This window comes from Brassica napus, chromosome C5, assembly GCF_020379485.1.
Source record: "Brassica napus cultivar Da-Ae chromosome C5, Da-Ae, whole genome shotgun sequence".
Lineage (NCBI taxonomy): Eukaryota > Viridiplantae > Streptophyta > Magnoliopsida > Brassicales > Brassicaceae > Brassica > Brassica napus.
In genome coordinates this window covers 54,018,590-54,035,560 of record NC_063448.1, presented here as the reverse complement: position 1 = coordinate 54,035,560, position 16,971 = coordinate 54,018,590, and the positions used below count along the sequence as shown (strand labels likewise).

General features: G+C 32.9%; 2 protein-coding genes across 6 annotated transcripts; one reads left to right on the top strand and one right to left on the bottom strand.

Moving 5' to 3' along the window:
* Window positions 1-2,604: 2,604 nt before the first annotated feature.
* LOC106397587 (bifunctional 3-dehydroquinate dehydratase/shikimate dehydrogenase, chloroplastic) lies at window positions 2,605-7,014 on the bottom strand. Its single transcript, XM_013838201.3, has 10 exons — window positions 6,713-7,014; window positions 5,272-5,513; window positions 5,087-5,192; window positions 4,783-5,001; window positions 4,356-4,702; window positions 4,050-4,113; window positions 3,866-3,974; window positions 3,507-3,659; window positions 3,124-3,272; window positions 2,605-3,040 (listed from the first exon to the last, which is right to left on the bottom strand). The coding sequence occupies exons 1-10, from the start codon at window positions 6,941-6,943 to the stop codon at window positions 2,837-2,839; spliced, it is 1,824 nt and encodes a 607-aa protein (XP_013693655.2). The 5' UTR covers window positions 6,944-7,014; the 3' UTR covers window positions 2,605-2,836.
* Window positions 7,015-8,392: 1,378 nt separating this feature from the next.
* On the top strand, window positions 8,393-9,880 carry LOC106380229. Of its 5 annotated transcripts, XR_007324352.1 has the most exons (5): window positions 8,393-9,048; window positions 9,128-9,168; window positions 9,240-9,412; window positions 9,498-9,538; window positions 9,645-9,880. XR_007324352.1 is itself a non-coding variant. In XM_022705535.2 (4 exons), the coding sequence occupies exons 1-4, from the start codon at window positions 9,093-9,095 to the stop codon at window positions 9,706-9,708; spliced, it is 354 nt and encodes a 117-aa protein (XP_022561256.2). In that variant the 5' UTR covers window positions 9,074-9,092; the 3' UTR covers window positions 9,709-9,880. The 5 variants fall into 5 exon arrangements, 2 of the variants coding, with proteins under 2 accessions (XP_022561255.2, XP_022561256.2); XR_007324353.1 differs by lacking the exon at window positions 9,498-9,538 and having other exon boundaries at window positions 8,397-9,048; XR_007324354.1 differs by lacking the exon at window positions 9,498-9,538 and having other exon boundaries at window positions 8,402-9,048; window positions 9,657-9,880.
* Window positions 9,881-16,971: the final 7,091 nt, after the last annotated feature.

Sequence of the window (16,971 nt, the reverse complement as noted above, 5' to 3'; positions counted from 1 at the left end):
ATGGTGCCTCCGAGTGCTCCTTACTCGCAGTACACGGTAGAGGACATTCTCAGTCTGCCAGGCAGAGAAGGTTTACCAGTCATCGACCCAGACCGACCGGACGGAACGTTGTGGTATGTTGCATTAATTTTTTTAATTCGTTTAAATATCTTTTATAACATTAAAAAATAATTTATATTTTAAATTTGTATTTTCCAGGTGGGGGGTTGACGGATGTCTTGCATCGGACGTAACCGACACGATCAAGGGTTACTTCTCCATGGCACATCCAAACTGGAGTAAGACGCCTCACTACGTCAGAAAGACGTGGTTCAAAATTTACGCTGTAAGTTTCTATTAATTAATTATATATTTTTTAATTTTTTCATGATTTATATATATACTTTCTAAAAAACTAATTGTTAATTTATTTTTTCCAACAGCAAAAATATAATTGGGCTTTGGGGATCACTGAGAGGGTGAGGAAGAAGTTTAACGCGAAAGCGAAAGTTCGCTTGTTGGACACGGTCTCCAACTGGAAGGGTGACTGGATCGTGAAGGGGTATGAGCGTGGCAAACCCGCTGAGCTCACCACGGACGTGTGGGATGGCCTCATCCGTTATTGGCGCCTTCCTGATTCGATTAGAATCGCCCAGGCTTGCTCTAACTCCCGTAACACGGTCGATGAGCACGGGAACGGGCCGATGCTTCACACTACGGGCCAAAAACCCCACGCCGGTGTCCGTTTGGAAATGGTAATTAAATATTTTATTAAATAATTTTTTTAATAATTATATTAATTTATTCTAACTTTCTTAACTGTTTTTTAGGCCAAAGAGACGGGACATCTCCCGTCTCTTATGGAACTTTACGAGAGGACCCACAAGAACAAGGCGGGCGTATTTGTAGATGGCAAGTCCGAGCAAATCTACAACGACGTAGTTGCTCGGGTTGAAGACCGCCAGACTCAGCTGACCCAGCAGTCTACCGACGGATTACCCGTCACCTTATCCACACTTGAAGTGGATAAGATTTACGAGGAGGTAAATTTTCAAAAAAATTAATTTTTAATTATTCATTTAATTTAACTTTAAATATTTACTTACAATATTTATTTTTTTGTTTTTAAGGTTGTCCCTAAAAAAAAGGGACGGACATTGGGTATTGGTTCCGTCAACGATGTTCCGAGAGCGACATCGTCTTATGGTCAGCGACGGGATGATGAAGTCACGGAGCTGCGTAGAGAGTCCGCTCAGCTGCGTAACGAGTTGACCGCGACAAAATCTCGTATGGGTGGAGTCGAGGGCTTCTTAGACGTTATTGCGGCCACAAATCCGGAATGGGAGTCCATGTTGAGGAACATGCGACAACAACATCCCATTCATGGCGAGTCATCCGGCGACGTACATAACGAGGCGGATGTTACGAGGAGGAGTGATGAATTCTACCGGGCGATGAACGACCCTTAGTTTTTTTTTGTTGTTGTATTATATAAATTCAAAACTTATTTATTTATAAAATATTTTCATATGAATTTATTTTTATTTTGAATTTTAATTTATTATTAAATTAAATAATTTTAATTATTTTTTTATTATATTTTAAAATTCTGTAAAATAATAAAAACGAAGTAAATTCGTAGCTAATGTACGACCTCTTTACGTGGAAATCTTACGAGGAAATGACGAGAAACAGTTTACGAGTATTTTACGAGGAAGTATTTACGAGGAAATAACGAGGAAATGTTTACGACCATTTTACGAGGAAATCATTTCGTGGTTGTTACGTGTATTTTGCGAGGAAAATCTTTCAAGGTATTTACGTGTAGATTACGAGGAACTGTTTTCGAGTTATTTACGAGGAATTGTAGCGACGTCCTTACGAGGAATTGTAGCGACGTCTTTACGACGAATCGTTCTACTTCGTCTTTACGACGAAATATATTCCTCGCTAAGTTACGACGAATTAGCGAGGAAATATGTGTTACGACGGACGTGTAACGAGCAAACGCGTTTCCTCGCTAATTCGTCGTAAAGCCTCTTTTACGACGAAATAACGAGGAAAACCGCCCTCGTTAAGATTATGTTTTCTTGTAGTGTATGTAGACCCACTTATGAGTTGACGGCGATGGCATGTGAGATGGAGTAGAAATCATATGTAAATGATATTGCATATTGGTGATTAACTAAATAACATAGACAAAAGCATAACTAATTCAACTGATTACGACATTAATTTGTTGGATACAGAACTACTGTAAGAGTAATATTAGGAAAGATCATATTTTAATAATATTGATATATTTTGACTGATTAAGGTAAATATCAAATATTAAATTTCTAGTAAATAGGTACAGCAACCTTTCATAAATAGATTTTTTAAGAATCTTTCCATTTTAATAGTATAGATTATACAAAGAAAAACACAAATATTAATAAAACACACAAATATAAAAAATTAAATTTCTAAAAAAATATAAAATAAAAAACATATCCACCCTGTTAAGGGCAGGTCAAAATCTAGTATGGAGTTAAAACTTAAAAGTGATTAGTGAGTGGATAACGGATAATGATCAACCATAATTTATCAAAAAGATTTTATATAATTCGTTTATAATAAATCTGATAGGGAAAAAAAAGGTGTTCTTGTTATTGTCTTTGAGACGAAAAGAGTTGTTACATATTTCACAATCAGTAAACTCGATAATTGCACATTTTCATAATCTAATCAACTCAAAAAGCTTTTATCGTTTTATATAAATACAATACATAGAGAAACAGCTAAAGTTTATTGACTTGAGTTTCCATGCAATGGATGACGAAGAAGATAAGACATTCACACACAAGCGAGAGAGGTTTCAGTACTTTGACATGACCTTCCAGTAGAGTTCCTTTGGAGCGGGCAAACCAGTGAAAATCTCAAACTGCTCGTAAGCCTGTCTCACAAACATCTCTGACCCCGACACTGTTACGGCTCCACATTCTTCTGCTTCCCGTAACAGTCTGGTGACTCTTGGAGTATACACCGCATCAAATACTAGTGCGTAGTGCTTCAATGCATGCTGGGGAACCAATAAGGAAGCTATACATTAAAAGAAAAGAATATAACGGATCCTTCGTTACTCTATAGAGAGAGAGAGCTAACCTTGGAAATGGGAGTCTCACCGACATTTGGTTGCATACCTACAGAAGTGGTGTTGGCCAAAACCATGCCGTCTTCTGGATGGAAGTTCTCTAAATCCGCTAGAGATACCGCTCTGCCTCCGATTGCTTCTGCAACCTCTAGTGCTCGTTCTTCAAAATAACACAACACCATGAAAAGAGTTAACAAATCATATCAGTGATTTAAAAATTGGTATAGGGCAGTGTCTAGGCGTCCGTCTAGTCAGCAAATCAAGTCTAAACGAAGCTATTTTTCCAAAATGTTTTTTTTTAAATCGGTCTAAATGTCCTCATAAACAATAATTTTCTATAAAGTGCCTAACCACCACTACTTAAAAGTTTCAATAAAGAGACATGTATTTTTACCATAAGTTCGATTAGCAATTACAACTTTGGCCCCCTTCACTTTTGCACCATAAGCAACTGCCTTGCCTGCTCCACCAGCACCAATAACCACCACTGTTTTACCGGCTAATGGCGAAGCAGATGTACAACGTACACTGCTCGGATGACTTGAGCCTTAACGAAAGCAAAAAAAAGAAGCAAAAGCCAACAGGAGTAAAACCGTAAGAGCATGATTAACCCGGGGTTCTTAGGATGAGGTTCTTAGCGGAAGTTAAGAAAATGTTTCTTAACTTCCGCTAAGAACCCACTCTAAGAACCCCGGATTAATCATGGTCTAATTTCTCCAACAAAGGATTTAATGCTGTCAACATAGAACATACTTCGAAGGCCATCCTCAATAGCAGAAATGGAACCAATACAATCCGTGTTGTAACCCATCAACTTTCCATCACTTTGTCTCCTTAGTATAGTGTTCACAGCTCCTATAGACTGTAAAAAGTAATTAATCAAGCATTCAGGGTTGAAGCAGATTTATTCCATCCCATAGTGATTAGCAAACCGGACCTTTGCCAATGGATCAACCTCATCACAACATGTCAATGCAGCTTCTTTGTGAGGAATTCCACAGCTACAGGTTCAAAAAGATATACATAACGATTCTGTTCATTACTCGAAAAGTTTATCTTCTGGAGCAGGGATGGCCCTGAGCATAGGCTGGTGAAGTATTGGTCTATAGTCCCAAAAAGTTTAAGAAAAATTTACATATATATATATAGGCTCAAAAATTTGTGGAAAAAAAATTATATAAACTCTTACTAAATTGTTTATAGCCTTCAAAATTTCAGGGCCGGCTCTACCCTCAAAAATTACCTGAATCCAACGAAATCAGAGGATGAGTATGCTTTGAGAAAGCTTGCAATATCATCAACTAATAGGTGAACATATACTCCATTAAAATCAACTGATTTGAAAGCTTGATTGTGGACAACAGGTGATTTGCTGTGACTGACAGGCTGGCCAATAACTCCATAAACCTTAGTGTCAGGACCAATTCTTCTAAAGTTGTAAAGATCCAACAGATCCTTGATCGTTGGTTGACCAGATGCAGAAACTTTTCCGGATTCCAAGGTGCCAAAGGTCAAATATCCACCAAATTTCGAACAAAGAATGTGAGACATTAGACCCCTTTGACCCATAACAAGTCCTATTGTGGGAATCTGAAATTTCAGTGAACAAGTTCAAACATTAGAATCACATTCAGAGATCAGCAGCAAACGTGCAAGGCAAGGCAGCTAACTTGAGAATTTGAAGTTATATGGAACATGCGAGCAACATCTGTGATGTCCACAGCAGTAGTAACAATTTTCACTATGTCGGCTCCAGCCCGTTGTATGCTTACAGCAAGGTCATTGAGATCCTCAAGGGAAGGGGTATTCTGATAGTTGTGTGATGAAACAACAACTCTAAAATTTTTAGGCTTCTTTCCTTTAATCGATTTGATGAACTCACTTGCAACCTTAAACACATAAAAAATATGAAGAAAGAGAAACTAATTAGCATCAAAACAATAAAAAAAAATATCAGTTTATTATGATGATAACCTGAAGTTCAACATCAATGTAATCAGCTCCTAGTTCCATGGCCAAACGGAGCACATCCAGCCGCTCATTATCATCGCCGTCATATTGACCACCTTCCCATTTTGGTCTGACATTATATAAACAACAACATTACTCATACTGCAGCACAAGAAAGTAGTCCCAAGCTTTAACACACACACACAAACCTGTAGGTGAATAGAGCGGGAAGAGGAGATTTTTTAATGATTGTTTTAAGATCCTCAAGAGGGTTGAAACCCTTGAGACTATCTAATCGAATTTCCACCAAATCTGCACCCAGTTCACGTGCTTTGCACGTTTCAGTCACCATCTTGTTTATTGAATCCGCCATCACTGGAGCACAGATCAAGCTCGGATTCTTGGTGATTTCTTGACTTCCAATCTCCGTTTCCATAGAATTTGAAGCCACCTAAGAGGATCATCACTCACTCATGGGTTTTACAATATGGATTTGTAATTAAGGTCACAATAAGTCATAACTAAAAAGTGTAGGTGTGAAGCACTGGCCCACCATTTTTGCAATTATTATTTGTTAGGTTACAGTAACATAGTGAATAGTAAATAGTAACGTTTTATATTAACTGTTATTTTTTTACAAATGATAAAGTTTATATTATTTATTTTGATCAAGTATCTCTCTATTTCAAAAGAGTGTCATTTTAATATTTTTACATTAAAATATCATTTTAAAATTGTAATGTATTTTTGAGTTTAATATTAATTGCAAACGCGTTAATTCTATAAATAGTTCTATTTATTTTAAATACTATTGATTGAATACGTATAATTAATAAAATAATATATTTCAATTATTTCTAATCTGTGTGAAAAAATATTGAAAGAACAAATTTTACAAAACGAAAAATATATTAATTGTTATAATTTATTACAATAATATTGTAATTTTTTATGTAGTTTAAAAGATAATCGGCCTCTCAATAATCGACGTCTCCAACAGTTTTCTATTTTAAAGGAAATATCAAAAATGAAAAAAAAAATTCTAATGATGCATTATTCTGAAGAAAAAATGAGTTTATGTTTGAGGGAATACTATTTACACATTCATTTTAATGTTAAATTTTTTTGTTATGAATTGATCCTTATTTTCTTATAGTTTTGTTTTATACCTAAAAATATTTAGTATTTATGTTTTACACTTTACAGAAATTAATATACTGTAGCAATACAGTTATAAGTTTATATAAATTATTCTATGTATTTTAAGAAACTAAACTTATATATATGTATATAATGAATATTTAGTTCAAATAAATTTTATTTGGGTAAAATTAGTAAATTTTATAAAATAATAAGAATTTTGGAATTAATAATAAATAGTAATAATACAATATATTTAAAATATTCGTTTTGAGTGGGAAATGAGTAAAACCATAGGAACAAAAACAAAATTTTAAGTTTATCTCATTTAAAGGAAAAAATTGGCAGACCATTCGAAATGCCCTAAAAAGCTCTTTAGAAAACTGGTTTTTTGTGGTAATTCTTTTCCTTTTTAACGACAACTAATTAAGGATAGACCTTACAAGAAACACCAAATTTCAAAAAGGTTCAAACTTTATTTGAACACGAACCAAGAAAAAAATCACTAACATAGACATTGCTTTGTTCCATGCTTCGACGTTGCTTTCGAGTGGAGGAAACTACAGGAACCTGCACACTCCTGGTTTGCCGGGAAGAGAGTTCGGCGGATAAGTAACTCGATTTGAAGATGAGACTGAAACCGGAGGCCAGGAGACGGAGGTTGGGAACGCAGGTCGGTGACGGTCGTGGGATGGAGAGGATATGAGAAGGACGAACATTAGCTGAAGAAGAAGGAGCCATTGTAAAGACGTCGACAGACCGTACAGCTTTTCTTCACAGTTTATTAGTTAGTTATATTGTTTTACAAAAATATATAAAAATCATGTGTTATTAGACATGTGGGACACATTTCCTTCAAAATTATATTGTTTGGTAGGCGTATTGTTTGGGACATGTGATCTTCAACAGAAAAGTATTCATACAAATTGAAAATAAACAAAAACAATTTTAAGAAAATAGTATGTTTTTTTTTTTGAAAAAAGAAAATAGTATGTTTCGTTTGGATAATCATAAATCACCCGTTTTGATTATTTTTGTTGACAAATTTATTAACGTGTCTGTTTGCTCACAAATTTGTTTAGGTACGGGCATTCAATTTTTGGTTTGGTTCTAGTTAAATTATATTTTTTAGTTTTTTTTTGGTTCAAAAGATATAAGTACTTTTTGATTATTTATGAATTTGAGTTTAGTTTCAGTTTGATATTTTGATTTTGTGTTTAGAAAACAATGTTAAGAAACCGATAAAATTTTGAGTTCAATTCATTTTTGGTTTGGTTCCCCTTTTTCAGATAATTTTAAATAATTCGGGGAAAATCACATTTTTGAATTTTTGGATAAAATATCGGTAACTCCGATAAATTTAAATATTTCAGATCAAATTTTTTTTTTTTTTTTGACAGCAAAGAATTTACAGATTCATGTTGACTCTGTAAACCAAATCGGTAACTCCGCATCCATGTGAACGATAAAGGACGATTGTTTCCTAGCACTGCGTGCTAGACTATCCGCCCGAAGATTCGCTGTCCGAGGTACATGGACGATAACTGAGTTGAGAAAACTTCCTTTGAGAAGCTTGATATCTTCCAGATAGCTTTCGAATGCTGGCCATTCTTCTGGTTCCGAAACCATCTTCACCAATTGAGAACAATCCGTTGCAAACGTTACCTGAAACTGTCTTAAATTCTTCATACATTCCATTGCCCAAATCAATGCCTCTACCTCCGAATGAAGGGGTGAAAGACATGCCCTTACATTCTTTGCCCCTAGCAGCCCATCAAACCCTGGTAAAGTACTATACCAGCCTTGTCCTGAGAATGTATCCTTATCTTTCCATGAACCATCTAGGAAACACCATCGACCTTGTGTCACTAGGGGGACGATGGTCTGTACTTCAGATCAAAATATTCAGGTGATTTATTTCTATAGAGAAATTAGGAGTATTTTTAATATATTAATGGATAAAAAGTAATAGGGTTAACATATTTTATATTATACTATAGTTTATGAATCATTATAACTATTTTAACTTTGTATGAAAAGAAATATAGATGTATTTCATGATGTATTTTAAATTATACTATGATTTTTTATTTACTATATTGAATCAATTTTATATTATAATTTTTTGCATAAATTTGTATAATTTTTTCTCAATATTAAAGTTTTTGGAAGTGTAATATTTTTTGTACTTATGAAACACCTTAAATTATAAAATTTCAAATTGTATTTGTTTTTTTTTACAAACACCTAAATATGTGGATTTATTATATTGATTGGTCTTTGTTACCGTTTTATATTTGTAACTCATTTTTAATTTTATTTGAACACACTTAATATACATTCTATATTATGTTATTTTTATATCAGGGTCATATGTGTATATATGGTCAATAAAGTGATAGATACATAAAAGTACAAATCTTATTATGTATTAATCTGCTGAACAAAATATGTACTAATACTAAAGTAATTATTTACATGTGTCTTGTATCTCTCGTGAAACATGACAGTACTTCTAAGAGCACCATTATTCGAGTTTCTTAGTAGGGTTTTTAAAGAAAATTAGGCATTTAATTAAATGGAAAACAGATTAAATTTGTATAACCGGCTCTTATTTCATGCCTTTTGTAACCGATTAGAAAGAAGTTTCTTAGTACAAGTGTCGGCCAACCAAGAAATTTTGTTTTTTTTTCCTTTTTTTTTTTCTTTTTTTCTTTCTTTTCTCTCCTCTTCTCTCCTTTCTCTCGTGTTCTCTGTCGAGACAACGACGATCGCTTTTGTTCGATCGGCGTCTCCTCCGTTCGATCGAATCGGCGTCTCCTCCCATCTCCTCTTTCTTCTAACCGGTTAGATCCTTCTGAGATTATACAATTGATTTGGTGCTGATTAGATGATGAGATTGAACCTGGATTTGATTTTTTTAAGGGAGGAGGGACATGGAGTTCGATCCATCTCGACTCAAGTTGGTAAGTCTAACCAACCTTATCTAACATGTTATAGATAGATATCTAAAACATCATACTTTCCTCTGTTATAGATACTTGTCAACAAGCCTTTACCCAAGTTGCGTTCCAAAGGAATCCCACGATACAAAGTTCTTTTTCTGACGAATCTGAAGGTGGTATGAGGGACTCCATTGATGTATCTTCTCATAATTCAGATGTATATGGCGCATCATGTTCTTCAGACGAGTCAAATGCTCCAACAACCGTACGTTTTTTAATGATCTTCTTTCCAATTTTTAAGAAATAAAACTATAAGTCTCATAAGTCCTTGGTTCTTACTCTATTCACAGAAAGATATTGAAGCTGAAATGAGAAGGCTGAATCATTTGTTGTATGTTTCTTCTTGTTGTTCTGTTTTGGTAATGACAAGCTGTTTCTGTTTCATATTACTGTCTTCTCATTGTTGTTCTTGTGTTGTCTTTGGTTTCTGAGTGGAGCATTGGGAGCAGTGGGCGTGATGAAGTCATCCGTGTGTTGTGGTCTTCTGTTGTCTTGTGGTGAAGTCACATGTCACGCTTACTTTGCTGTGTTGATTGGAACAACTTGTGTTCTTGTATCACGGAATTGAGTCACGGAAATGGACATGTTTTTGTTGTTTTCTTGTTGCATTGTCTTTAAAATACAATCTTGTAATGAAAGTGTATTCTCAACAAGCCTTTGTTCTTCCTTCTTCGTATTCTTCCATTTCTCTATCAAGTTCAAAAAATTCATCTAAATAATTTCAATCTTCTTAACAACTTCTCGTTATTTCAATCCTCCGAACAACTCTTGGTTCAAAACACCGAAGTCATCTTCTTTCTTTAATCAAAACACTCTTGAGAATTTTTTTTCCACCGCACCGAACTCATATTCTCTCTTTAATCACCATATATGACTTATTTCTTCTCAAAACACTTTTGAGGAATCGATCGATGATACATTTGATCAAAAAATTTTAAATCTATGTTTTAAATGTTATCTTTTAATATATTTTATTTAATAAATAATTTTATTTAAAAAAAATTATTTTAATAGTTTTATTTTTTTAAGTAACTCCTAATTAAAAAACTTCCAATAAAGTATAAAATCTATGAGTTTCTTAACTAAATTTCTTAACTAACTTCTATTCTTAAACTAATCACTAAAAAATCCAAATGGGGTTATAGCAATAATCATGCTCTAAGCGACTAAACTTTTAGGTCATGTGTCGTACGTGTATCACTGGAAAAAAAATGGTAGCATCTCAGCTATACTGTATAATAAAGTAAAAACTAAGATATGAAAACTTATTTTTGTTTTTGCTAAACTGTAAATATTTCATTAGTGAAAATGAAAAAGCATACAAGTTGTTTAAGTCCCAAAAAAAAGTGGAAGAAGACTTAAAGAACAAACATTAAAACTAAAAATTGGAGACAATTTTAGAACTAAAAGATCTGATCAACAACCACAAAAGTGGATAGGAAATTCGACGACGCCAATTCGCACGAACCCTAGTCTCCCGACGACGCTTCAAGGTACTGCTCCCGACGACGCTTTGAGCTACCATCAAATCAGAAGACTAAATGGACTTGCAGCACGAACCCAGCAGAGACTGGCGAAACATATCTTCAGCACGAACCCAGCAGAGACCGACGACGCTACATGACACGAACCCAGCAAAATCCTAGGACATTTTAGAACCTGATCTGAAAAGTGAACGAGACCCATCTCGACACTACCGAAGACGACTAACACTAAAAGACGGGACAAGAGAGAGCAACGATATCAACATACTTGATTAACAACCCTACAAGCTGAAGAAAGAGGCCTAAGCTACCATCACTGGTCAAGCGACCAAATAATGGCACTGGGATGCCTAGGTCAAACAGCTACAGTCCGCAAGATTCCCGGAACCTGTTGACCACCACAACCTCACGCAAATCTTGGCAGCTGCTGAATCCGAGAACCGGACCACAGTTCTCAAGCTTCTCGACGGTGTCGCATCTCCGAAGACCTGCAGAGAAGACGAAACCAGAGAGAGAGCACAACCAAATAGGACCCATTGCCAAAGCCAGAGAGGATCAAAGTGAGGGCCACCATCCTGGTGAGCGACTGTTACGCCATAGACGACGCCGCAGCAAGCAGACCTGGAGCCAACAAGCACAAAGGCCAGAAAAAAAAAGGAGGACACACACGAGACCCTCTATTCTCTGTGCGCATCACCAGAGAAGAAAAACGCAGGTGCCTGACTTGGCCGGGGAGACAGAGAGAAACCACACTGAGACACCAAGATGTAGAGACTTGATCAACTCCCCACCACGACCCAAAAACCCAGAGCTCCGAGACACTATATTACGAAGCCCATCTAGCTTAAACATGGTATCAGAGTCCGATCCATGCAGTCCCATCTGATCTATTATCGATCCAGCCCAAAGTCGGCCCATCGATCCTTGCCCAAACATTCCTAGATTGACGCTCAAAGAACCATAATCTCGAGGAGCGTATTAGGGATAAATGTCTCACATCGGATATTGGAAGGGATCATTAATAATATATAAGATGGATGAGCCACTTCACTTATCACCAATTGGTTTTAGGTTGGAAACTCATCTAGCTTTACACACTACACCACGAGAAGCCTCGGAGAAGCTGGAGAATAGAGAACCATTCCGACCTTGTGCGACTCTCAAGGGCGGTCTCAAGGGCGGTCTCAAGGGCGGAGGAGAGGCAGAGCAGATCTGAAAATTACCACCACCACAATCCCTAAAAGCAGACCCCACACAACACCAACCACCGGGGAAAACTTAGCAGAATCAGAAAGAACAAATATCTGAAGAATCTCTCTTATAGATTAGCAAACTTAAAGCAGTTAAAAGAAAGGAAGAGAAGTAAAACATTTTGATTCGATCATCTCTATCTGAAAGGAATGGTAATAATTAATAAAGAGATTGAAGATGAGGATATCATCACATTTACAAAGTTCGATAATTTTTCAATAAGTTATCTCCGACCTGCCAGAAAACACTCTGTAATGAAAATCAAACCAAAACTCAGATTACAAAAACGAAGACTTAACTAATGGAAGTTTAATTTTAACTAGATCTTGACCCGCGCTACAAAGCGCGGGTATATTGTTTGTTTTGTTTTTTCGGTATATTTTTTATATATAGCTTAAAATGAATATCACCCCGTTCCTGGTTGAACAAAAAAAAAAGAATATCACCCGTTCCACATTCATAAAATCAGTTAAATGTAAAAAGTAGTTAAATGAAATAGGTATGTGTTTTGCTCGTAGGAAGCAACAAACATATCAATATACAATTTAGTTATCAATATTATTTAGTATATGAACTTTAAGATTTTTAAAATAATTTCAATGGGTTATTCGAATCAGAACTAAAATTTAAAAATATCTGAATGAGGCTAAAATATTAAACTCCGAAAACCCAAAATCCGAATTAGATCCTAACCAAATCGGAATGAGTACTCGAACGACCACCCCTAATTTCTGTATAAGATATTGTATAGGTTTAGACACATTTATCCAGAACCAAAAAACTAAAACCAAATGTAAACCTAATTCATAAATAATCAAGTGAATCATATATCTCTGGAACCAAAAAATTGAATTGAACGGAACCAAACCGCTAACCAAATAGGTATCCAAAATTTTAAAATGGAATTATATACCCACAAATATTAATTATACTTAATTTTTAAATAGTTAAATATACTAAAAATACTATTTATTAACAAAATTACCCGAATATTTTTATCCATAAATTTAAAATTATCTAAATTATTTGATATTTTTATTCAAACCGTCCGATATTTAAAGCTGGTATAATTATTTATTTATTTGTAAACATAGTTATTGATACTATATATGAATATAAATGCTATTAATTGTTATTGATAATGTATATACAGAATGGTATCAGGCATGCGAAAATCAAAGCATCTAATAGATGAATTGGTTGCTGTCAATGATTGTAGTCGAATACTTTTTCCACTCAAAGTAATGCATCCCGAAATGATAGGAAGTAAAGGGAAGAGGAGGTTATTTTTTTTCATTTTTTTTTCATCGGGAAGTTATAAAATACCAAGGGAAGAGGAGGTTATAATATATATATACATGTCATGGCAGTTAAATTTTTAAGAAAGTGAGTTATAAATAATTGGACCAAACAAATAACAATTGGTCATAGAGGAGTTTTAATAGAATAGATATAAACATTTGGTGTTTAAAAAAACCTATCAAACAAAGATAGTGGTAGAAATATTAGAAGGATATGTAATTTAGGGTCTTTTGACAATTTTATTAGTCCACGATTTTCTATTGTGGTACCAAATTTTTTAAGTTTATATACTAAAATTGTTGATTTAATGTTTGCTTTGATCTTGTTTTACATTAATTACGTTATGTATCTCTAAAAAATCGCACAATGCAAAAAATGGAATATAAATATTCTAAAATTGTTGAAAATAATTGAATTTAACAGTTTTTCATATTTGGGTTTGAGAATTTTTAATTGTGGGAACAAATTTTTTGAAAGTTTACTTTGTTCAGTTAATATTAATTTTGTTGGATAGTGAAAATATTCGGTAGGTGTAAAAATATTTTATGTAAGAATATAATATATAATTTTCAGAATAATTGATAAGTAATAATTCAAAATTCATTCTATGTGGTAATGGAATATAGAATATTATTAGAATTGATAATCATTAACTTCAAAATTTACTCATATTATCCGTCCAATATTATCAAGTGTGAAATCAGGAGAACTCAAAAAATGTATTTTGTTTTAATAAATTAGATATATAAAGTGTCATATATATGCTTTACAGTTTTACTTTTACATGTTCTTTTCCTATTATCAAACTCTACAGTTTAATGTTTGTATATGAATGCATTAGATAACACTTTGAATCATGGACTACTAATTTTGCCATGCATATATTGGTCCAGTAAAATGCCAGTTTCTAATAATAGTAATATAACAGTATAACTAAACTATAGTTCAAAAAAAAACAGGATAACTAAACCCCAGTCTTAATCTTTAGACGTGTTCATAACTTGAAAGGAAGCAATCTATTATATACTTATTTTGTTTGCAAAAAAAAATGTATCATATATTTTGTGAATTGAAGTTAAGAAAAAAAAGTTTTAGTTAAAATATATAACATAATTCGTAAATACCACAAGGTTAGAGGCGCACGTGAGTTGGTAGCTGGTACATGCTGCCAAAACGGTCAAAAAAGCAAAAATGACTCTTCTCTTGCCCCACGCTTTACTTTCTTCGGATTCTCTTAATGCCATAATAATAAACGCATACGGAAATAGTCTCAAACTAATCTTAAGCTTTGATTGGTAAAACAACCAGCGCAACTTAGATGAAATGGAAGAGAAAAAGAAAAGGAAACATTTATTGAATATTACAAAACATTTATTGATTGGTAAAACAACCAAAACAAAATAAAATATCAGTTTTCCAGCACAAATCAGAGTAAACACCTTTTATATTTTTATCTTGATTGGATACATTTAGGTGGAAACAGAGAGTAAACTTTTTTACTCTACTTTTTGTTGCGCTAATTTTACTCAACAATCACACTCTTAATTACTCTTTTCATTTCACAAAAAATGTCACTTTGACATATTTCAATCGGATTAAATTTTTTTTTAAAAAATATATATATAGCTTTATTTAATGTACAATTATTTAAATAGAAATAATTTAAATAAACATTCATTGGTTAGTTAAAAAATAAAAAATAAAACTATGTTTGAAAAGTTACATCCAAAATATATAATCATTCATTTTGAAACAAAAAAAAATTAAAATGATTTTTTGTCAACAAATGATTTTTATTACGAAACAGTATTAAATTTATACTTTTTCTGTTCCTAAAAAATATGATATTTTACAGAATTTTGATGTTTCAATTTATAAGATGTTTTCATTTTTCTATGTAATTTTTACTTTATTAAAAATTGTGTATCTAGTCATATTTTAATAGTTTATTTTGTAATTGGTTGAATACCATTAATTTATAGTTTTAATGATATTTTTTAGATAAAAATTAATTTTTTAATGTGTGTATTTTTATCTAAACATTTTATATTTTGGAACAGAGTACATTATTGTGGGAGAGGGACATTTCTTTTTCTCCCATGAGTATATGGGTCAATGCCTGACAGATTGCACATGCCACATTACTGTACGAGGATGGCGACCACTCACCTTGTCCTTAGTTGGAAGTCTTTTTTTTCTTTTTTGTAAAATCCTTAATTATAAGTTGTATTAATAGGTCTGGGACGGATCGGATATCCGGACAATTTTAAAGTATCCGAATTCGGATCTTTATCTAACGGATCCATAATTTTACTATCCTTATCCGGATCCGAGATTTTTGGATATCCGGATATCGGATATCCTTCTAAAAATTGTAATATCCGGCGGATATCCGGATCCGGATTTGGATCTTTAAAATAAATAAATAAAAATATTAATATATATAAAATATTTAAAATAATTATATATATATATATAATGTTTTTAATTATTTCTATGTATAATATTACAAAATTTACATACAATTTATATATACTATTATAAAAATGAAAATATATTAAATAAAATTAATTTTTATATATAGATATTACTATTTTTGAAATAGTTATTAATAAAACTTACGGATCCGGATATCCGGACTAAAAAATAAAGATATCCGGATCCGGATCCAGCTTTGAAGGATCCAACATTTTACTATCCGGATCCGGATTCGGTCCCTTCGGATATCTAGATTTTCGGATCGGATCCGGATCGAATCCGAATCTCGGATAAAAGTCTCAGGCCTAAGTTGTAACACAATTTGATCAAAAAAAAAGTTGAAACACAATTATGAAGTTCACGAGAGAAATACAAATAAGATGTTAATTTAAAAAAACAGCTGCAAAGAGTATTCGTAACAAAAAAACAACAAAATTACTTCCAAAAGAGAGAAAATTTAAGAACGGCTTATTGGGAGTTTAATTTGTACAGAGTTTGAAGATTTTAAAAGTTGATAAATTTTAGAAGTAGTGTGATACTATGGAAATATTTATATTTTGATTTATAATTTTTTTTATAGATTGCTCTAGATTTTCATGGTTTCTGCATTAACTATTGTCATCCTCTCTTTTATAAAGCAAATATATGTTTTACAGAGAATTCTAAAGTTTAATTTTCCAATATATCATGATTATTAGTTTTACATAAATTATTATTTTATAAAAAATAATATTGATACACATATAATTATGTTAATATGATAAAATAAATATTATATTAATATTTGTTTACTGTAATATGTTTGTCTAAATATATGTTATATTAATTTATTTTGTCGCAAAACATCATTTATAAAAAAAATTAAACATTGAATAAGTAAATAAATAAAATATAATAATTTTTGACATTTATTTGGATTATATGTTTGTTAGAAATAGCTATTTTGTTAGTAATTTACATCTTTTTATCATACTAGATTTATATAAAATTGGAGAATCAACAATAACTAAACTTTATGTGAATGGATTTTCCGAATTTTCAAACCTACCAGTAATAATTTATTTTATTAATGTAATAACGAGAGAGCTTACCATGACCAGTGAAACTTGCACAGGAATGGTGAAATCGTTACAAGCAACACCGTTGAACGTGCGTCAAGCCGATAAGGGTCCCATGCACTAGAGGGTAATCACATAGAGCGCTACCAAAAAAAATTAACCTTAAACGCAAGACATGTATCGAAGTCTGC